This window comes from Rhineura floridana, chromosome 2 (assembly GCF_030035675.1).
Source record: "Rhineura floridana isolate rRhiFlo1 chromosome 2, rRhiFlo1.hap2, whole genome shotgun sequence".
Classification (NCBI taxonomy): Eukaryota; Metazoa; Chordata; class Lepidosauria; order Squamata; family Rhineuridae; genus Rhineura; species Rhineura floridana.
The window spans coordinates 214,705,601-214,728,874 of record NC_084481.1 but is presented as its reverse complement, the minus strand read 5'-3'; the positions used below and the strand labels follow the sequence as shown (position 1 = coordinate 214,728,874).

General features: G+C 43.7%; 1 protein-coding gene across 10 annotated transcripts in view; it reads right to left on the bottom strand.

Moving 5' to 3' along the window:
- The window catches only part of EVL (Enah/Vasp-like), a 214,116-nt gene that overhangs the window by 8,539 nt on the left and 182,303 nt on the right, over positions 1 to 23,274 (bottom strand). For 6 of the 10 annotated variants that reach the window (XM_061612142.1, XM_061612139.1, XM_061612141.1 and 3 more), the window contains 9 exons: positions 19,460 to 19,523; positions 17,405 to 17,466; positions 14,396 to 15,289; positions 7,132 to 7,346; positions 6,138 to 6,253; positions 4,956 to 5,016; positions 3,310 to 3,373; positions 1,143 to 1,209; positions 25 to 87 (listed from right to left, as the gene is read on the bottom strand). In XM_061612142.1, the coding sequence (XP_061468126.1) occupies positions 25 to 87; positions 1,143 to 1,209; positions 3,310 to 3,373; positions 4,956 to 5,016; positions 6,138 to 6,253; positions 7,132 to 7,346; positions 14,396 to 15,289; positions 17,405 to 17,466; positions 19,460 to 19,523 (1,606 nt within the window). The remainder of the gene's footprint in view (positions 1 to 24; positions 88 to 1,142; positions 1,210 to 3,309; positions 3,374 to 4,955; positions 5,017 to 6,137; positions 6,254 to 7,131; positions 7,347 to 14,395; positions 15,290 to 17,404; positions 17,467 to 19,459; positions 19,524 to 23,274) is intronic. The other 4 variants (XM_061612140.1, XM_061612143.1, XM_061612148.1 and 1 more) reach the window with 4 other exon arrangements.

The following is a 23,274-nucleotide window of genomic DNA, read 5'->3' as shown; positions in this document are numbered from 1 at the left end:
GGAGCCAGAGCATTTTTTCAATACCTAAAGGATGGTTGGAACTGAATGGGGTTCTTAGGTTCAGGACTCCTCCCCACAGACGGGTTTCTATGGCAAGGGAATGAGAGAGGATATTTATTTATTTATTTATTTATTTTGTTGCATTTATATACCGCCCATAGCAAGTAGCTCTCAGGGCGGTAAACAGAATAGGATAAAATACATACATCATAATAATAAAATCACAAAACATAAGACACAATGAAAACAAAATACAATTAAACAAAATATAAGATGATAAAAGGATTAGTATTACAAGATTAAAAAGATTAAAAGATTAAAATGATTAAAATGCCTGGGACCATAAGAAGGTCTTTACCTGGTGCCGGAAAGATAATAATGTAGGCGCCAGGTCTACCTCTTCGGCGAGGCTATTCCACAACTCGGGGGCCAGCACAGAAAAGGCCCTAGATCTAGTAACCACCCTCCGGGCTTCACGATGGGTTGGTACCCGGAGGAGGGCCTTAGATGCTGAACGAAGTGAGCGGGTAGGTTCATAGTGGGAGAGGCGTTCCACCAGGTATTGCGGTCCCACGCCATGTAAGGCTTTATAGGTCATAACCAGCACCTTGAATCTCGCCCGGAAGCAAATAGGTAGCCAGTGCAGGCGAGCCAGAACAGGATTTATGTGCGAAGACCGACTGGTCCTCGTCAATAGTTTAGCTGCCACATTCTGCACTAGCTGAAGCTTCCGAACTGTCTTCAAGGGCAGCCCTATGTGGCGCGCATTACAGTAATCCAATCTCGAAGTTACCAGAGCATGAACAACTGAGGCGAGGTCATCGCCATCCAGATAGGGGCGTAGTTGGGCTACCAAACGGAGATGGTAAAACACGTTCCGTGCCACCGAGGCCACTTGAGCCTCAAGAGACAAGGAAGGGTCAAAAAGGACCCCCAAACAACCTTTAATTCATATAACCTTTCATTTACGGTAACATGAAATGGATGGCACACAATCATTATAGACAATTTCTCTTCTTGCTTATAAGCCAACACAAAAGGCTAAGACATTTATACATGATATGACATGAGCACATACAGGAGCATCATGCGCACATTCCAATACATGCAGGTGATTGACAAAAGGAGCCCTGGCAACTCACCTAGAGAGTAATGCAGTGACAGGTTTTTCCACAGAGTTGCTTCTCTCCCAAGGCTTCTTCCCAGCATCTGTTTAAAAAAGAAATCAACACAACGTCAATGAAGGCCATGGGTAAGATGACGGAGGCATGGTTTAGGCATGTGTGCTTTTCTTGAATCATCGTCATCATCCAACATTCATTTGTTAATATGTTATTATTAGGTCCCTGGGTGAGTTACAGAAGTTATATATAGCTTGCTTCCCTTAAAAAGATGTTCTAAAGGGATAAACTCTAAGAAACAGATATAGGCTACGAATAACAATGTCAATAACAACAACAACAACAGATCTTCATTCTTATTGTATTTTTAATGTTTTTATTGTATGGTTGTTTTGTTTTTTTAACTGTTGTAAACTGCTTTGATACTTTTAACGAAATAGCGGTATACAAACATATTTAGAAACAAACCAAAAGGCATGAAAATGGGCCTTCTTAGTGGTGGCTCCCCATTTTCTTGAATGCTCTCACCAAGGAAGTCCATCTGGTGACAGCATTGTTTGCTTTTAGGCACCAGCCTAAAACATTTCTGTTTATCCAGGCCTTTGATTGTTAATTGGGAAGGTAGCTGAATTATGTTTCCTGGCCTTTTAGTGCTCATCTTTTAGTAGGGTAGGTAGGATTTGCACTTTTATAAATATTCTTGGATGAGCATGTTTAGGTACGGTTTAATATTGTTTTATAAAGAGCTTTAATGTCTTTTATGTTGTAGGTTTCTTTGGGATGTCCTTCTCTGTGTGAATTTCTGGTAACAAGAACAATGACTGTGTACACACCATACATTTAAAGGACATTTCTCATCCTCCAAAGAATTCTAGGAGCTGTAGTTTGTTAAGGCTGTTTGGGAACTGTTATCTCTGTGAAGGGTAAACTACAGTTCCCAACGTTCTTTGGGGAAAGTCACGTGCTTTAAATGTATGGTGTGTGCGCAGCCAAGGCGGGAGGGACAGGATCAGGTGGACCTCTGAAATGAGCATGGTATTTTCTTGCATGAACCTACTCCCTTCCTATGTGGGTAGCTCCTTCCCCACATTGCTAGAGCAACATAGGTCAGACATGGGGCCGCAGTTCCCATTCTCATCGCTGGTTGTTAAGGGTGTGAACTGAACCGATTCCTGTTTAAGCATGGAGCATTTACAACAGGGTTGGGAAACCTGTGGTCCTCCAGGTGTTGCTGGATTCCAACTCCCATTGGTCCCAGCCAGCATGGCCAATTGTTAGGGATGATGGGAGTTGTAGTCCAGCAACATCAGGATGGAATCACAAGTTCCCCGCACCAATTTTAGAGATAAACAAACCCATCTTAAATCAAAACTGTTTGGAAAATTTAAAACCCTTCAAAAATAACTTTTCAGAAACTCATTTGTCGCTTGTTCTACATCTGTCATGCTGTTAAAGTTAAGAAGTTTGAAAACCTTACTATTGAGAAGTAGGCATTCTACAAAGCAGCTTCCTCTAAGCACATCTCTAGATAAAGAGCAGCAGGCTGGAACTTCACTAACACCAAAATTTACAAGGAAATAAGCCGCTATACCTAGAGCCAAAATCCTATGCACTTTTTTACTGGGCTTGAAATCAGTAAGGGAGGGAAGTGTCTAAGTATCCTTAAATGCTATGCTGAATGCCGGGGTACTTAATGTATCTTCCAAGGAGAAAAGCTAATTTCACAGGTTGACTTAAGATGCTTTCAGTTACCGAAGGTGCTTCCAGGTAGGCATTTATTGTGGAATTGGTGCTTCTCATACATACATGATTTTTTGCAGCATTTGCATGGTGTAATTGTCATAAAAATGCCAGCCCATATGCCCCCATTTAATCCAGATTTGCCAGAAACAAGTTAAAAATACCTATTGCCATTGACACATTTGCAGTATTTTGGCAATCTGTTATAAAGCCCCCATCTGCAAACACTCTGAAATGGTCATCCCCTGACCTATTGAGTCTGGGACCTTTTTTCCCCTTGGAAAAACCATCCAGAAACTTCTGGGCTTTCGTCATTTCTGTGTTTTATGCAGCACAGTCCTCTCCAAGGACTGCTTGTTCAGAACCAGGAGAGCGAACCCAGATTCCATCACCAACAGGCTTGTTGACTGCATTTAAAGAGAAGACAGCAAGTAACAGAACTGAATACCTGAAGAATTCTGCTGCTGAACAGGGCCTCGTGCGCTGGGTGAAGGGGAGGTGCTAGCATCTTCCTAAAAACAAGCAAGCAAAGCTTCAGCTTCACATTTCACAAGAACTTATATTTCCCTACAACTGCAACGTTAGGAGCAAGTCTTGCTGTAAAGGAACATAGAACATAAGACGAGTCATGCTGGATCAGGCCAGTGGCACATCTAGTCCAGCTTCCTGTTCTCACAATGGCCAACCAGCCACTCTTACCGCCTGTAATTCCCAGCAACTGCTTTCAGAAGTATACTGCCTCCAACAGTGGAGGTAGAACACAGCCATCATGGTTAGTAGCTTTTGTATAAGCCCTCCTTCTCATACAGATCAGCAGCAAAGCCCACAGTTTGGGTTTTTTCCCCTGTGCAAGGTACAAAAGGACTGTGCCTTTTTTCTCTTGATCTATGGAGCACTCTGTCCAAAGGAACCTAATTCAGTCCCAGCCTGTAGGAAACAATATTAACAGCATTTTACATAACTCCATATTTGGGTGTGTGTATAACTGTGTTAGGAGCTGACATTAAACCATACACCATGGTTTGGCACACTAGTCTGTGCACAAGCTATGTGTTGGTTCATGCAGCTCGAGTTGAGGGATAGGAGAGGAATCTGGTGAGTTGCAATTCTGAAGTGGACCCACCTGATCCAATCAAACTGGACCAATGCAGAGATCGAGATAGGAGCTCACTCTGGAATCTGCACATGGCCAGATTCCCAGTCTTTTGCAGATTTGCATACCAAACACCTGTCTTCCTTGGTTGTTTCTAAAAAGTAATTTCAGTATGTATTTTATGTACATTTTACATATTTTACATTCAATGGAAACAAAGAGGGAACTGAAGATACCTAACATTCTCTCTGAGAGCAATGGCATGTCGCTCCCTGGGAGGGCTTGCTATACTGATTTCAATCCACCTGGTGGCAGAAGCTCCTTGGTGGCTGAAATTACTTTTTGAAAACAACAGAAGAAGACAGACAGGTAGCCCATTTAAGCACTGGCAACTTGGGTTGCCTCCCAAGAGTTTTTTTTTCTTAATTTTTACGCTAAGAAATTCTGTGTGGGTTTTTAAGGATTTATACAAATTTGCCCTTAACACCTTGCACAGAAACAGGAAGGGACAGACTTTAGTCCTCTCCCATGAATGACTAGGGATAGGTTGGAGAATTCCGACAAAAACACAAACTGCCAATGTTCACTTCCTCGTCCCATGTCTGGAATGGAAATCAATCCAGCAAATGTGATCAGTATTCTGGTGTTGTTGCTTTTGGCCCACAAATGATGTTTAATTGCATTGTGCTTATTTTGCACTGAAATGAATGGTGTGGAATAATGTAATGACAATGGAACTTATATAATTTGCATAATTAATTATATCATTTACCTAAGTTATATAACTTCACAGCAAGACAAATAACACAGCTTTGGGTAGAAGACGAACTGCAGCAGAACGGAAACAGTGCTGCATGTCATGAATACAGTGCAAAATGGAAAGCAATGCCTTCTTATATACCCATGATGAACTCTGGTCTGGGCATAACACATCAGCTGGTTTGGGAGACATTTTTCACTACGGCAAACTCCACAGAGTGGTAAGAGAGTGTTCCACTTACGTTTTGGCTTTCCTCTTCTTTTTTGTCGGCTGGCTTGTCCGACTGTGATGCTGCTTTCCTCCTTGGGACAGAGTGAAGGGAGAGACTATAAACTAGTCCCTTGGAAAGACATTGACTGGCCAATTAGTTCATATGTGCTATTTACTCTCCCCCCGCCCCACACACTTAAGTTGGATTTTTTTTTGTATGTAAAAGGCAAAAGAGTGAAGGACCCACACTAGACTCAAAGTAAGCCCCAACAAATGCTGCAACTGTAGTTACTCTTCCAGAGGCAACGCTGAAAGCAATAGTGGAGCAAGGATGGGCAGACCTCATGTTTGTCAGAACCACTTTGCTGTTGTTGTTGTTTACTAGACCCCAAAGATCTACCAATCAGAGTCAGGTGCAAAAGACATATGGTTAAAATTAAGAATGTAAGAAGAGCCTGCTGGATCAGGCCAGTGGCCCATCCAGTCCAGCATCCTGTTCTCACAGTGGCAAACCAGATACCCATGGGAAGCCCGCAAGCAGCACTCTCCCCCCTGGTGATTCCCAGACACTGGTATTCAGAGGCACACAGCCTTTGATGGTGGAGGTAGAATGTAACCATCATGGCTAGTAGTCACTGAGAGCCTTATCCTCCATGAATCTGACTAATCCTCTTTTAATCCATCCAAGCTGGAGGCCATCAGCTGAATTCCACAGTTTAACTTGGAGCTGTGTAAACAGGGTGGCTGGACAAATTCTGAGCCTATAGGTGTGTTTTTAATATCAGCATTGAACTAAGCGCACAGTCCTTTCACACAAAAGTCCACTCTTGGTTAGCTTTCTTCACCTCAGGAGCCTATCCGAGGTGGGAAGTTTCATTGCTATAGTAGGAAGTGAGAAATTCTTTCCCACCTACTGCAAATCACCCAGGCATTTACCACTAGATTCCTCGCTACCTCCTGCCCACCCTGCTGTAGACTTTGGACAGGTCCTTGCCTTTAAAACCTCCAAGGACAGCCACTTTGTCCACCCTAGGACAGAGGTTAGCAACTGGAGTCCCCTGGGTTGAATCAGGCCTGCAGGGGGACCACCTCTTCCCCTCCCTCCTCTCTCCTTCTTGAAGCTATTGGGAAAGATAGGCAGTGACAGTGTTTCTCACAGAAAGCAAAACACACAGTCCCTCAGTTGCTGTAGGCAGGAGTCAGAACCACCAACCTTTTTGCCAGCAGTTTATTCATTTCTTCCATCAGTCCTCCTCCCCCGCTACTTGTTCGATTGACATCGCTCTTGGAAGTCCCACTGGGACTAGAACCTCCCGTTCCATCCTCGGGCTTTAAAGACAGAAAGCAGCATTTTAGATCTTCTGGGCAGTGTAAGACTCTGGCTTTGCTGCCTGTTTTTGTGGCACAAAATCTAAGGGACTATCCATTTTACTTCAGGGCCAGATGCTTTCCCTCTGCTACTCTCTGCCTGCCTGCCTTTCTCTCTCTCTCTGTCTCTCTCTCTCTCACACACACACAGAGTTCATGAAGGTGATGAGATGGAGAAAAGAAAATCTTCCCTTGGCTGTCCACCTCTACAGACATACAGGCCAACAGAATTCATAAGGACGATATAAATAATGATGGCAGAGAATTTCAATTCCGTTCGCATTTCACGCCGAATCTATCAAATTTGCATTTTCTGAAATAATATGAGAACAGACACACAGCCATCCTTTGAAATTTGCACTTACTTGAATGTTGCAATGTAGTTCGCCAATGAAACCATGTTTAAATAAATGCATATATTAGGGGAAACTGTGCATAAAAATAAATACATGAGTGAAAATATGCAAAAATGCATTACATGATGAGAAATGGCTTGCAAAAATGTGTACATTAGTCAAAACTGCCAACACACACACACACACACACACACAGACAGACAGAGAGAGAGAGAGAGATCCCTAAGTGCTTCAAGTGCCTCACATAAATTACCTTATTTAATCCTCTTATTACAGATGATTTATTGATTTATTTTCAATATTTATAGGCCACCCTTATAAGAATAAGAGTTCTTAGCTGAAAGGCTAAGGTTGAGAGAGGCAGTGAGCGACTTGCCTAGGCCCACCCCCAGCGAGTTCATGGCGGAGCTGAGATTTGGGAAACCAGGTCCCAGCAGAAGCGTCTTCATTTTCCGCCAGGGCGAAGCAGCCTTCCTTCCTTACCCGTTGCACTCTCCTTAGTTTGGCACCAGCCAGAGCTGCCGCTAGTCCCGACACAGACCCGTCATCAGTGCCACACCCTCCACCACCTGCTGGCAACGGGGGCGGCAGGGGCGGCACAGTTCCTGTGGGTGGGGGAGGTGGGGGAGGAGGAGGGGGCGGTCCACCGGACGAAGCGGGTATTCCAGCAGAAGGATGGCCCGGTGGAAGGACAGGGCCTGAAACACAACAGAATAATAATTCAGGAATCACACAGTGCTTCCTCTCCCCCCCCCAATTCTTGTTTCCTTTTTCTCGCTAATTGATGCTAGTTACCAAGTAGGCAGAACAACAGTCAGTCGAGAAATAATTTCCCAGGTTCCACCAGATCAACAACATACACCAAACACATAAAAAATCCATTGCTGCCACTCTTTTAGCACTTGGGAAATAACTTGTGTCCTGGGCAAGCCAATGCCCATGTGCCTTCTCTCTCCCCTCAACCACCAGCCAGCAGCTCTTTCCCATGGATTTGGAGAGCCATGCTGCTTCAGCAGAGGCTCGTCCAGTAGGGCAAACAGGGCGCTGCCCTGGCAACTTCTGCTGAGCCTCAACCAGGCCCCACTTGCCTGCTTCCTTACTTACAACCAGTAGGGGGTGGCTCTGTCCGTCATTGGCTCTAGTTCCACTTACTGCTTCGTCTCCTTGCCTTCTGCCTACCAGTCCCAATGCGCACTGCTGGGGCTCTGCTGGGGAAGGCTGCAACAGACCCTGCCAACTGGATGATGGCAGGAGTCTGTGGGCCTCAATTAGGCACCACCAGGCCTCCCAATGTTGGCTTGCAAAGCCACGCCCACCTGCCCTTCATCTGATGTCATATGGGGAAAAGACAGGGCTGGATTAAAAGGGAGCTTGCAGGCACACCTGATAGCTGATCAGCAAAATGGGAACATGGCAAGCTGCCTTATACTGAGCCAGACCACTGGTCCATCTCGCTCAGTATTATCTGTGCTGACTGGCAGTGGCTCTCCAGGGTTTCAGGCAGGAGTCTCTCCCAGCCCTACCTGGAGATGCCAGGGATTGAGCCTTGGACCTTCTGCATGCAGGACAGATACTCTACCACTGAGCTATGGCTCTTCCCCAAAACGGTGTATGCATATCTGGTGGTACACCTACAACAGTAACACAGGAAGTCGCCTTACACCGAGTCAGATCAACAGTCCATCTAGCTCAGTATTGTCTACACTGACTGGCAGCTCTCCAGGATTTCAGATGGGAATTTCTCCCAGCCCTACCTGGAGATGCTGGGGACTGAAGCTAGGACTTTCTGCATGCAAGGCAGATACTCTGCCACAGAGCTATGGCCCCTGCAAACCCCAATTGCAGCGTACTTTGAGTATGGTGGCTGGTCGGTATCATCCACACCTCAAATCTGGCAACATCCTGCAGGGTCTGTGGGAAGCATTTTGCAAAAACCAGCAGCAAAATATTCAGACATAGCAACTGCTAGTAGACACCTCTTCAGAGGCAGTATGCCACTGAACCAGTAGGTGGGAAACAAACCATAGGAGAGGGCTGTTGCCTTCCTGTCCTGCCAACTGACTATTGCAACAGGCAAGGTTCCTGGTTGGTTGATGTTTACACTGATTTCTCTTATGAGGGCTGCCCTATGTGAATTACCCCACAGTCAGAGCTCCGCCATCTTTAGCAGAATCATTCAGTCCAACAACAGCAAAAATGAGACACTGACAAATGTCAACAGGCAGACTGCACCATTATTCCCCAGATTTCTCAAGCAGAAATATTTACAATATAAAATTACAAAGAGATCGACCCTGCCAACAAAATTCTGATTGGAACGTCAAGCAATGCCAAATGCCAAATTCTAAGTCTGCAGAGCAGCCTGTTTTTGTGTGCAGGCAGCATAGTTGCTGCAGTGCCGATTATGCATTAGCTGCTGCAGACAAGCCAGCTGCAGGAGGCTCTCACTGCACAGGTGAGGTGGAAAAATGGGCTGTTCAATCCTATCTCATCTGTAATGATAATAATTACATCCTTGGGGTGCATACCTGGAACACTTTCCCCCTAGGCTACTCAAATGTTCTGCAATACTATTTGTATCTGCAATACTATTTGTACAGGCAAAGCACTAGAATGTTACTTCGCATTTGATATACAGTATTATATAAACATAAATCATTGAGAGATACATTCACACAACAGACTAAATGGGAGATATTCTTCTAGCGAGTCCCATCAGCACAAGGATCTCTACTTGCGCAATGGGACTTTCCCTCCCTTTTCCTCCCACATTGCGTGCAGTACACCCTTCCAAAATCTTCTCCAAAGGATGGTGGTGGGGGAACCCCTAGAACAGATATAGGGGGCACATGAGGAGAGGAGGAGTACATTTGCTATGTTGGATTCCACCCAATGCCTCAAATAAAGTAGATTGCACACATTTTCTAAGAACTAAACCTCTTTTCTAAATATTTGTACCTTTGAGAGGCTTCTGCATTTCACTTTGGGCACAAATGAACTTGTGTGAAAAAGAGACAACTGGATTAGACAGAGATTTGGTTTGATCCTTTTTATGTTCTAACGTACATGCAAAACTACCCTAATATCACACTTAAATGTGTGATACATTATGCCAAGTTTATAAATAGTTACTTGCTTGGTCATCCTTGGCAATTTAGAATTATTTCCAGGTGACCACGTAGGGGAGCACTTTAATAAAAATATGGCGACCCTACGAATAGGCTTTTCATGGTAAGCAGTATTCAGAGGGAATTTACCATTGCCTTCCTCTGAGGTTGAGAGGCAGTGACTGGCTGTGTGGGGATTCGAACCCTGGTCTCCTAGGTCGCAGTCCAGCATCTTAACCACTATACCACACTGGCGCACTCTCTCTCTCTACACACCACTTAATATATATTTATATATACACACACACCACTTAATAAAAATCTCTAAACTGTTTCCATAAAAACAATAAAAAGAAGGGCATTCAGTAAAATTTTCCTAAAAACTAGATTAAAAAAACCACAAGATAAAAGCAAAGTTATATATAACAAATATGACACAACAGTGAACAGAACAAAGAATTAAGAAGAGTCAAAATGTTCAGGAAAGCTGGAGCAAACATAGACATTTATAAGAGGCAGTGCTTTTTTGGTAACAAATGAGGTACCGGTACTCATGTCTTGATAAAAGTGCTGTGGTGCCAGCACAAAATGGTTGCTATGGGCAGCACACACCAAAAAAAGAGATGCCGGTACTCTGTACCGGTGAGTCCTGTCACAATAAAGCCCTGGTAAGAAGCGTTTAAAAGTAATGACTATCTCTGCCTCATGAAGTGCTGGGGGGGGGGGATTCCAGAGGGTGAATGCTATCACTGAGAAGGGTCACTTCCATGTGGCCAACACATGATAATCCACTGGTCATGGAGCAATCAGCAAGGGCTCATTGGAAGATCTTAAATATCAGGTTGGGCTTTTCAACATACTAAGGGAGTTGGAAGTAAACGTTAGCTCTTTTACATCACAGATCAGTAATACAAGTAAGTGTAGATATGCAAATTAATAGAAATAGTGGGGGACAGAAGCTTTGGATGACTTATTTGCAAGGCTACATTCCCCCCCCCCGATACAATAAGCCTTTCTCCTACTTTTCTTAAAAATGACAACTTTTCTACATGCTTTACCATTGTACTTTGAACAAATGATTTTCCAGTGTTTGACATCTTCCTACCACTCTCGCCTTCCATCTTTTCCTGAGTCTGTATATACACGAGGCAGAACGTTTTCCAGTTCCTTCAGCATCTCTTCTGATATCTTAAAACCTAAATAATGAAGTGCCTTCTTTTTTCCCTGGTCCTTTTCTCTAAATTCTCTTCCAATCCCCCCTCCCCCAGAATTTTTTATGAAAACATAAGAAGAAATGAAGACAAGGATTTAGTCTAGGTATAATGCATATTGTAATTTTACTTCTTGGGGGTGAAAAACATGCACCTATACACATGCATCAAGATTCTGAACCACACTAAACAGTTGTGGGCAAAAGGGGGTGGGTGGGCAGGAAAAAGAAAGGTCATATAAATAAAAAGGCACCTTTTCCTTTTTTGCAAGCACTCCCTGTTTGCATCTCATAGCAAACCAGAGTTACCCTGAAGATGCAGATCACTCCCACTTCACTTGTTCCACTTCACTCTAGCTAGCGGAAGCAATAAACCATAATTCTTGCCTTAGCATTACATCTGAACTGGGGATCATGGTTTGTAGCCATGATTTGTTCTTGGCTTCCCAACTGTGGTTTGCTTGGAGTGAAGAATTGTGGTTTGTTGCTCCTGCTAGCTAGAAGGAACAGCAATCTGCAAATTCATGGTAAGCCATTAGCCATGGTTTACTGTGTGTATGGAGCCACTATTGTTTAGATTGTGATCTAACATACCTGACATACTAGTTTCAGCAGTTCTATCATTTAGGGCACAATCAACTGCTATTTATGATGGGCTGAGGGGAGTTGGATATGTCGGACCCTGGCTGATCTGACTAGGTCCTGGCTCCACCAGCAGTAGCCCCTCATCCCAGCTCAGCTGCAGCAGAGCCAGGAACCAGCTGGTTCAGCTGGGGGTCCACTGGGGAAACCCAGCCTGGCGTAAGGGGACCCGGTGGAAGCCAACAGAAAGCCTGAAAAAGGGGTATTCTAGGGGTATGTCAGACAAAGGCCACATCTAACTCAAGTTTGGAGCACTCCTGCAGGTCCTAATCCAAGCAAAAGTTACGCTGGGTAAAAGTTCAGTCTAAGAAAATAATTGCAATGAAAGTCAATGGAGAGTGCTTATGCCTCTGTAGGGGTATTTGCGAGGGCAGCCTTTTCCTTTCCAGTCTCTGTGCATGGCTCCTGGCTGAGCTCACATTCAGCCAGCCTGGAGACTTTCGAACAACAATTGGATGCTACGGACCTTCCAGCTGGCTCCTCTTCTGCCAGCTGCCCCTGAGTTGGATTGCTCTGCCTGCCAGCAATTCTCCATCCTGCCCTTCTCCTTAAGTGAATTCCTTCCCATAGCACTGTATTAATTTCTTCCTGTCTGCAGCTTTATTTCTTTGGACAGTTAAATCACGTTGAATTCTAACCTGCCAAAGGCTTTGAAATTCCTCTTGATTTGGGGTTATCTACCAATCTGTAAAGTACACTCTTCACTCCTTCACCCAAGCCTGTGACAAAAAGGTGATATAGATCTACACACGAGACTTCGGAATCCTCCAAGTAAAAACTCCTGAATTTTGCCCTCTTTGTTTTCCCTCAATTGAAATTAAATTTTTGTGTACTGTCTGCGCAGCTACCTCATGGCTGACCCTTGCAGCATGCATTCTCTTCTTGAAGAGAATGTCACACTAGAGCTCACAGCTAAAAGAACTGCTTCAGAGGTGCTTTGCCTTCCTTGCCCGCTTGGAAAAGCTATCTTCCCTTCCAAGGCACATCCAGATTCCTGCTGGTATTGTGTGAAGCTAATCACCACCAACACATAGCATTTATATATTGCTTTAGAATATTCCAAGCGCTCAATATATTATCTAAGTAATTCCTGCAACAATCTTGTAAGGTAGGTCGGTATTATTGACTGCATATTGCAAATGGTGGCTTGTCTAAGGCCACCTAGTTACTTCAAAGCAAAAATAAGATTTGATTCACAAACTTTACAGCTCAGCCTCTTTGCTGCTACACAACAGTAAAGCCCTGCTCACTTGTTCAAAGGTACATTCAATGAATGTGTGCATATGTGTGCGTGCACGCATGTGTGATATCTCAGTGGCAAGCATCACTCACAGCCAACAAGGGTTCTATACAGGCAATCAATTAACATGTGTAGATTAGGGGTGGGGCTTGCCTCTATGATGTCACCACTCCCTCCCCTTTCATTGAATGCGTTTCTGAACATGTCCACAGGGCTTAGTCCACAAACAAGATGTGAGGTTCTACACCAGGCGTGGGGAACTGAAGATCCTAAAGGGGCTAAATGCGGCCCTCTAGGATTCTCTGTCTGGCCCTCAGAACTTTTCCAAGGGCACGCCCTCTCTCTCTCTCTCTCCCACCTACACCCATCACTGGCCCTGCTTCCCAAACCCCAAAGGTTTTTGCCTAGCTGGAATGGGTTCTTGAAGTTTGATGATGCCTCTTGCTTGTCTGGATGGAGGACAGAGTTATGGGGGGGGTAGAAACTAGTCTATTGGACAAAGATAAAATTTAATTTTGTCTCTGGCCCCACCCACCACTGGAATGTGGCCTTGGAAGGTTACCCAGAAGGTAACGTGGCCCTCAGTTTGAAAAAGGTTCCTCACCATGTTCTACATTATACCAGTTATGTATGTAGCTCTCTGGGATGCAGCATCATTGTTGGAGAACCTGTAGCCCTCCAGATGTTGATGAACTCCAGTTCCCATCATAAGTCATGCTGACGGGCTGTTGGGAATAGGTCATCATCCAGAGGGCCACAGGGTTTCCCATCTCTGACTTAAATCCTCCATAGGCACTTAAGCATGCTCCTGAAACCTGATGAAAAAATTTGGGCTTTGTAACTCTGGACCTCTCTTGAAACCTCTCATTACTTACCTTTTGGTTGCTGCTTGCTTGAGCACCACCCAAGGATGGGAGGATGCTTCATACCATTTTGGACAGGAGGTATAAAAAGGCTTTGTATGTTGCCACTGCTGAAAAATGTACCACCTGAAAGTACTGAAGGGCAATGCTGAACTTGAGAACTTTGCAGCTGTTTGGTGGACTTTTGTTACATTCACGAACAATCGACATCTTAAGGCCCTCCTTCCCTCCCAGCATGAATTTATTTGGAAGAACTTGTGATTTATCCTTTTTTATATCACCTCCCCTTCCTTGGTTTATGACCAGCTGTTCCCCAACATAGTCATCTCACAATCATCACCCCCCTTTGTCTTCTCAGGATAACCATATCATTTTCCCTTGCCTTACTATATGTAAGCCTTGATTACGTCTGTCTGCCCTTTCCTCTGTTAACTCAGGCCCCGCCAGAGACTTTATTTATGGTATGTTTATCTTGTTCTTTTTCTGTTGTTAGACATTTGTTGTATAGAATTTGAATCTTAAATAAAAATAAGTTTTTTTTAAAAAAAAATGGGCTTTATAACCTACTGTGTGAAACCTAAAAGTATTGCATAGCTACAAATTTTGATTTATTTATTTTTCGAATGGACCAACATGGTATGTTGTTCTTAAAAGAAGTCATAATTCTTTCACACCAAGTACTTACTCAGGTGGGAAATGGTTGATGAAGTCATGTAGGGAGGGGTCCTCTTGGACAAATTCACCTCAGATATAGCGGCATAATGAGGAGGTAATGAAACAAAGGGTGACATGGATGGATAGAGCTGCTGTGGAGAATGAGGTGTCTGCTGGAAGGGCCTAGAAAAAGTCTGGATAAAAGGCCCAGCTGGACCGGTGATAACAGGGAAATGCGAAATGGGCACGGCTTCTAAGTACGAGAAAAATGACTCATCCGTTCTCTTTACCTGGGTCCTAGAGGACCTTAGAGGAATTTGTGTGGCTAAATGTTCTTCATGGCGGCCATTCAGACCTAGCTGAGGTACATTTGCTGAAGCATCTTGGACCACTGTACCTGGAAGCCCCCGGATCCTGCCATTTTGGGCAGGAATCACAGGAAGGACTACTGGAATATGGGGCTGCAGGATCAGACCCTTTTGTACACGGGGCGTAAGGGTCACAGGAGAAGAGGAAGACTGAGGAGAATACGAGAGAGAGGAACGTCTGATAGGCTGGTGAGGGGCAAATGGATAATGGGAAGCAGGGTCAGGAGGCGGGGATAAAGATATCTGCTTGGTGCTCTGCGTAACAGTCCTGTGGCCTGGCCAGGCCGGAGGGAAGGAAGAGCCAGGAGATGGCGAGAACTCGGAGGCAGAATGTTGTTGGCAAAGCAAAGGAGTGGCCCTGGAGCAATGAGGGGATCTGAAAGAGACTTTGCTAGCAGGCTCAGGGAGAGGAGGAGATGCCGATGAGATGACTTTGGCATAAGGAGGCGGAGGCGGAACAGCGCCAGTGGAGGCGGAAGCATTGTAGTGACTGTAGTCAGGAGGAGGAGACTGGCAGTGGAAGGGGGAAGAAGATACTTTTATCTGAAGGGTGGAAACTAAAAAGGAACAGAAAGGGAAAAAGAAAAAAAGAAAATGGGTTGGCACTGAGGAATGGCAGAAGGTATCATGGTTAGAAAGGGACGGGCAGGGGAGAGGAATTAAATAATAAATCACTAAAAAAAGCGCCAAGCCTTAACAGAGGTTAGTACAGGCAGAGGTTTTTAAGGATGTCCGAATGAAGCCAGAGAAGTTAAAAGCCAACACACAACAACAAAGCACTGGCCTTGTGATTGCCAAACCTTTCACCCATCAACCAAACAGTTCAAGACCCTACCCAACCAGGACACTGATCTATTTGACAAACCCTCAGTCCTCCACTGTCACAGGTTCACACTTTCTTCTATTATTATTAATTTTTATATTTTTATTTAATTAAATTTATATGCTGTCCTTGCTCCCAAAGGAGCCCAGGGTGGGAAACAACAAGCGATAAAACAACACAAACTTCTTAAATACCCAGGAGTGGCAGCAGCAAGAGGTATATGCCTTTTTCTTTTCAAAAATTCACAGCAGTTGACCTGCTCCCCCAGTGGTCTCCCATTCAAGCACCCATCAGGGCCAGACCTTCTTTGCTCCAGATACACCAAAGAGAGTCTGGTATTTGACCAACAGTCCCCCTGTGACCTCCTTGATGGAATTCTATGCCCTACATACATCATCTCTTAGTTCCCTTTGTGCTTAGTGGAAGCAACAGTTGACGAACTGGCCAGAGAATCAGGAACATAGTCATGTATTTCTACAGGGATGTTTGCATACAATCAATGATGTGCAGAGCTTCTTGCATGATGATTAGTTCTTGTGTTACTTTAGCGGTGTGGTTGCCACTTCTGTATGTTACTTCCCACAGTCCTCCGATAAAGCATGCAGTGTGGAGATAACATAGGAGCTTTTCTTGTGACAATATCCACTGATATGAAGTACTGTCACCTCTTTCTTTGCTGCCCATTTTATGCTAGCACCCACAGTACTTTTACCAAGGTATGAGTACTGGCATTGTATTTTATACCAAAAAAAGCACTGCATAGGACAGCAGTGTGATGCGGTTGATCTCCATGCCACTTCCAGGCTGAAAAGGCACTTGTGTGGGGAGATGAGGAATTTGATTCAGTTTGTATTTAAAAGTGAATCTACATAATTTGCATTTTCCAAACTATGAAAACCGAAACACAGCCACAGTATAATTCTTCAGCCAAGTTATGTGTGCAAACAACCCATATACTAGGGTGCAATGTGCATAAATCAGTGAAAACTGTTTTACAAAAACGTGTATATAAGGCAGAACTGCATGCCCAAATGTGGATCTTAGGAAAATTCACACTAAAATGCTAATGGATTTTCATAAAGACTTAAAAAAAAATCTCAAATTGATGTGGAAAGAAGGAAAATTGAATTTAAGATTGGAAAAATGAGAAAAGAAGAAATGCTGAAATTGACAGATTCACCCATCCTTAGTGGCAAGTCACAATGTCACATCCCCTTTCCATCTGGTCTTCCCATTATACTTATCACTGGAGGGCCGTAAGAAGCAGAAGCAGCAACCAGACTTCTAAGGTAACATAAAAACCACCCTTTAAACTCAGCAGAGCTGAGAACACCACTTCTGTTACTCTTAAACTGTATTTATTAGATTTATGTCCCACCTTCCTCCCAGTAGGAATTGGTTGACAGTAACACAACAAGATTAAAAGACTGTCTTCAGATTAAGGTTTAAAATGAGTTCATCTCAAACTATTTATGCCATGCCTGTCTGCTAATGTAGGGCAGAGCATGAAAGACAAATGGAATGTAGCCCGTGAAGGCTTTCCATTTGCATCACATGCAGTTTTCGCCAAAACTGATTTTAATCCTGCAGTATGGAAGTACCTTACAAAAAATGAGAAGCAATTGAATCCCACAGCACATTGAGCTAAGTTTCACCTTCAGTATCAGTTGCATCTGCGCAGTTGCATCCTTCCATGCGCCATCAGCGTTTGACTGAAATGTTTTCAAGCCGTGGAATAATTACAGCAATACCCAACAGGCCAAACTGTTTCCAGGGAGCAGCCAAGAGTTAAAGGAGGCAAGCAGGGAAAAGGCCAGACTTGCACTGCTTACAAAAGCCAGATACGTGCCTGTAGTAGAGGTTCTTCTTTCCAGAGATTCCTGGCGCTGTTGCTGCTGCTCCATCGCTTGCCTTAAACAAAAGCGTTTAAGAAAGAAGAATCAAGCTTACGTCTCTAATATGCATTGGAGCAAACATTCCCTAGAACAAAGTATTTAACAACAGGTGCTACATCTCAGCCAACTGCTTGATAGCCCCTCTATAGGGAACACAGGAAGCTGTCTTATACTGAACCAGGCTATTGGTCCATTTAGCGCTCACTACTGTTTGCACTGACTGGCAGCAGCTCTCCAGGGTTTTAGACAGGGAATCTTTCCTACTCCCACCTGGAGAAACCAGGGATCGAACAGAGGACTTTCTACATACAAAGCAGATGCTCTGCCGCTGAGCTACAGCCCAATCCTCTATACCTAACAGGACACCGTTGGAGAAGAAAGCAACATAGTATCCTAGTCTATTATCACAGTTTGGCAACCAATATTAAGCCAGGGTTCCCTGATTAGGATGGAATCTGTGGCTGAGTGCAAGCCAAGATCTCTGCGCTGATGCTGCTCCATGATGAGAGGAATGAAAGAGGAACGTCCAGTCATGGTGCTTCTCTACAGTATCATATACTGTGGTTTATGAAGTCACCAAAGATTGCCTGAATGCAACCATTGCCTTGATCTGGGAGCACCTTGCTCACATATTATTATAGTTAATTATGCAAATCTACACTCAAGGATAGCTTGCTTGCTTGCTTATATATATATATATATATATATATATATATATATATATATCCCGCTCTTCCTCCTAGAAAGAGCCCAGTTGAGAGAGCTTCTGGAAATATCACATGATCCCTTCAACCCTGAGCTAAACTATGGAAGACAACTTTGTCACAAGAGCCAGCAATGGAGAAAATGCAGAAGTCATCACTGCAAGTGCCATGAAAACTGAAAGAATATCTATGTTTCTAAACGGATTGATTTTTGATTAATGAAATACTTCATTTGGATGGTTTGGGATCTGGGAGAGCCACCAATAAGGGCAACACATACTGTTTAAGAAATGGAATCATACACAATGGTCCAAAATGATCACTAAGAGACTTAACAGCCATCAGGGTGTCCTCTGCATAATGTGATCCTCTTGCTAATTAGAGGCCCAACATGTTAAATGTTCTTGAGAAGCTTAAGAAAATAAACACACATGCAACCTAGCAAAACACTGTGATGGCGGCTTAGGAATGAATGATCGCTTTATTGGTGCATTCCACCACACGTTGTGACAGCAAAAGTTGACACAATTTTTAAAACCTAGCCATGCTGGCTCCTACCCCCTAAGCCAGGTGTGGGGAACCTTTGGCCCTCCAGATGTTTCCAAACTAGAGCTCCCATCAGTCCCAGCCTGCATGGTCAATGGCCAAGAATGGTGGGAGCTATAGTTCAGCAACATCTGGAGGGCCAAATATTCCCTACACCTGCCCTAAGCAAAGGTTCAACAAACTCAAAGCCCAAGCATTATTAACTACATATATGCAGTGTGGTCTCTAAGACACACAGTCCTTTCTATAGAAACAGTCCTCTGCACCACTACAGGAGAGGAGTGGGAGGCTTCTTGGAAAAACAAAAACAGTGATCTGAGTGATAGTCACACACATATCTTTACCACGGCCAATAGCAACAGCATGTAAACATGCAATACTGGTATGACATGACCTTCTTGTTGAGGAGTCTTTCCTATGGTGTCTCATAGAATGGAACTGACGGGCCCAGCCTTCTATCATCATGACTAGCAAAAACGTTTTGATCTACATAGGCTGAAAATACACTGATTTTAATAGATCAGGATGTAAGCATGTAAGCAGGAATTGAAAATTATTACTGACTGCAATGGAATAAAAATTCCATCTGTTGTGTCAGGTCTGATAAATTGTTCAACCATAACCGGCCTGTACAGTAACATACTTTCTGAATGAATTCCCACATGGTTTGATAAAGGTATTAGGCCCAATAATTAGCAACAGTTGGTATCTAATTTTTTAATTGAATTTGCAGTGTTTCTGCAAATTTTTGCTCCTTACCGTCTCTGAACCTCCATTTCATCTGGAGAAGGTCCATTTTGAACCTGGCGTTGGGTTGTTGGACCTAAAAGATAAAACAACAGTTATCATTGCAAAGGCTGTAAGAATATTCCTGTCACCTGAAGAAAAGGAGATTATTTGGGGATATTGAAGTAGCACCTGATAGACCTTGATTTTGCTTCTGTTCCCTTTCTGTTAATGACTGAAAAACCAATACAGGAAATATAGAATCTGCTGTAACCATTAACAGGTGCCAGGACCCAGACAAGTATTATGGGGTAAGATGCTTGCAATAAAGGAGACCTAATGCAGAACTATTAATTAAGAGGAAAAACAGAAGATTCCCAATCTCATGTTTTCATTAGAAGGCAAGTGAGGAGAGAGAGAAACTTGTTGTGGACTGTGGTTTGGGGAAAAGGAAGGTGTTTAAATGTGCCACTGCCCACTGATTCTCCTTCTGCGTCACTCCCCCAGCTATTTATTTGTATTTCCAAGGACTGAGAAGAAACTTGGTTTGGGTTGCATTTTAATGTGAACCTACCTTTCACACTTCCTGAAATAGTATGTGAACCAAAACACAGCTATCCTTCCAAAGCCCCATTTGTCCAGGTTTTGTGATGCAGTTCTCCAACCAAAATATGTACAAAAATACATAGGAGGAAATGTGCATAAAAATGCATATATTTGTGAAAACATATAAAATGCAGGCAAAATATCATACAAAAATGTGTACATTGGGAGAAATGCACACTAAAATGCTGATTAATTTTCGTGAGAACTTTTAAAAAAATTGCAAGCTGATGCAGTGATGTGGAGAATTTTAGTTAAGACTGGAAAAATACAAAACTGAAAGAAACCAAAATTGACAGATTTGTCCATCCCAAGTTTCCTCCCACAGCAGCGATCTAAAATCAGAAACATAGACCCATAAAAGCAGCCGCTACCAATCATGCTTTAAAAGCCTGGTGCATGTGTGTATTGAGTGCAACAGATCCCACATTCAGTCTCCTTAACCCTTTTCATGTTTGGGCTACTTCTCCATGTGTTCAATGAATGCAAAAGAGGGGCATCAGAGAAGAAGGATCTCTCTCTCTACACGCCCCCGTACATGTGTTTGCTGGTACACTGTAACACATGCCTTTCCACATAATCAGGATCCCTGACTTTGTACTATTTGTATGCATGCAGGCATACTGATGATGTGCCAACAAACACAACTGTAGCAGGTAGGAAGCGTGCCACTTCCCTCGTCCCCTGATCGCATGTTCTGGAGCATATGAAAAATGGCTATGAAAAAACACCCAAAGTTCCATCACACTGTAGCACTGCACCAAGAAATGGAGCCCAGATAAAGAGATGGTGCTATGCAGACAATGGATGGCTCCCATTAAATCCGATGGAGACATAAAACAGGATGCAATATAAGACAGAGCAGAGAGGAAGCAAAACACAGCCCACACTGCAGATGCTGGGTGGGCCAGGAGGCAGGTTTACATCCACTCCTTAGATGACTTTGAATGCTTAGAATGCAAAGACATATTTCAAAGCCATTCTCTCTATGATCTTGGTAATATACAGGCTTTCCCTCCACAAACATTCTGCACATCATGAGGATAGGCACTTTGCTAGTTCTAAGATAATCATGAGCTTGGCAAGATTGTGAGAACCCTCACAATGATCTGGGGTGGTGGCGGCGGGGGGGGATCATGCAATTTTCAAAGACCCCAGGACAAAGGAACATGCCTTATAGTTGGTCCATCTAGCTCTCCAGGATTTCAGGCAGGTTTTCTCCCAGCTCTACCTGGAGATGCTGGGGATTGAACATTGGACCTTCTACATGCAAAGCGCATGCTCTACCACTGACCCTTACAACTGAAGGCAAAGTTTCTCTCATTATTGCAGATAAGCATACAAAAAGAAAATGTACTATAATGCAGATATTGTCATTGCAGAATTGACCCAAGTGCTACAAATCACTTGCAAACACTGACTATTGTCCTATTTAAAAGTTATCGGGTCCTTCAATTGGTTGGCTTCAGGGTGTTGTCCTGCTCTGCTCAGGGTTTGTGAAAGTCAGTTTTGTATTTGTGCTCTGCCAGAACTCATGTACACATCCAGCACGTGGAATTATTTTTAGCAGTACCCAAACTTTGCATACACATGACCTGTCTGAGGCAGATCAGTCACCTATTTCAGGGACCGATTGCACATTACACCCAACTGTGTGTTAACTGACTCTGGTGACATTTGTTTAAAATGAAAAGGCACTACAGGAGGTGATAATTCAGAGCAGAAAAGTGGCAGAGAAAGGAGGGGACATTTAACTCCCCCCCTCCCCCGATTTCTCTGCCCCTAATTGCTTCCTTCAAGCAATTTCCCCCAAAGAGCAAACATGCTTTTGGAACTCTGTTGGGGAGGTGATGTGGGTCAAGGACTTTCTTGTCTACTTCTCCATTCTAATCCTTCCCCCCATTTTTTTTTGTAAAGGTCTCAGAGTTCAGCTGTATGCATGTGTGTCTTAACGTATAGTTAACCGATCCTTGAGTCTCTTGATCTCTTTTAACGGAACTGATCTACACAAACTTCACTTGCTCTAAACAAGACAAGCAATATTGTCTGTTAGTTTTCACACCTTTTTAGAGACTTCTTCTCGGACTGCAACATGATCTGTCACAGGGGACAGGTTTTGGACTGGCCAAGAGGGAGAGCTTTTATTGCTGGCTCAGTGGGTAGACGTTTCTCTGAGGATGTCCTTTTCCTATCTAGGTCTTTCTGGCAATTCATTCAGAAATTATTTTGCTAATGAAGTCTCCTGAAAGCATTGCTTTGTAATAAAAACCCTGCATTTTGCACAAGCATCCTGTGACTCAGCTTTCAGTGTATTTTGGGGAACAACAACACTGGAAACCTACTATACTTAACTTTTGTGACCTCTTCCTGCTGATGACAATTAGCTAGAACATCCCCTGGCCCAGGGAGCTGGGGTTGCTTTCATTTCAGTGGCTGCTCCTGCCTTCTGTCCCCTGACTCTGGAAGATGCTAACAGGCTTGTTGTTAGCAAGCCACCTTGCCATTGGACAAACACAAACCAATGATAGCATAGCTAGAAGCTAGACTATTAGCAGCTCCCAAGGTCACTTGTAAACCAAGCTCTCTGGTGCTGAAATGCTCTTGATATTTAACCCAGCTGTTTTACCTGGTGTTTAATTTTCCCCCCCTAATTAGATTGAATTTTTTTTTTTGAAAACCCTTTTATTCCCTTCTCTCATTTTGCAGGGTTCTGGAACAGATTTATCCCCTCTAGCATACCATACCTTCCCTTCACCTATTAGTAAAGTATGAGAGCATCCCTAGGGACTGATCAGGGAAAGAGTTGGAGTGAATTCCAGCAAACAAGTGAATAGAGAAATGGTTCTCTTTGTCATAATATTAGAACTCGGGGACATCCGATTAAGCTGAATGTTGGAAGGACTTCTTCACACAGCACGTAGTTAAACTATGGAATTCACTCCCACATGTGACAGTGACGGCCACCAACCTGGATGACTTGAAAACAGGATTAGACAAATTAATGGAGGAGAAGGCTATCAGTGACTACCAGCTATGATGGCCATGTTCTACCTCCACTGTTGGAGGCAGTATGCTTCCGAATACCAGTTGCTCAGGTGCTCCCTGGGGGTTTCCCATAGGCATCTGGTTGGCCACTTTGAGAACAGGATGCTGGACGAGACGGGCCTTTGGCCTGATCCAGCAGGCTCTTCGTAACAAAGAGGGGCCCCACTGAGGCATACAGGGAAGCCGCGGAGTTTTCCAAC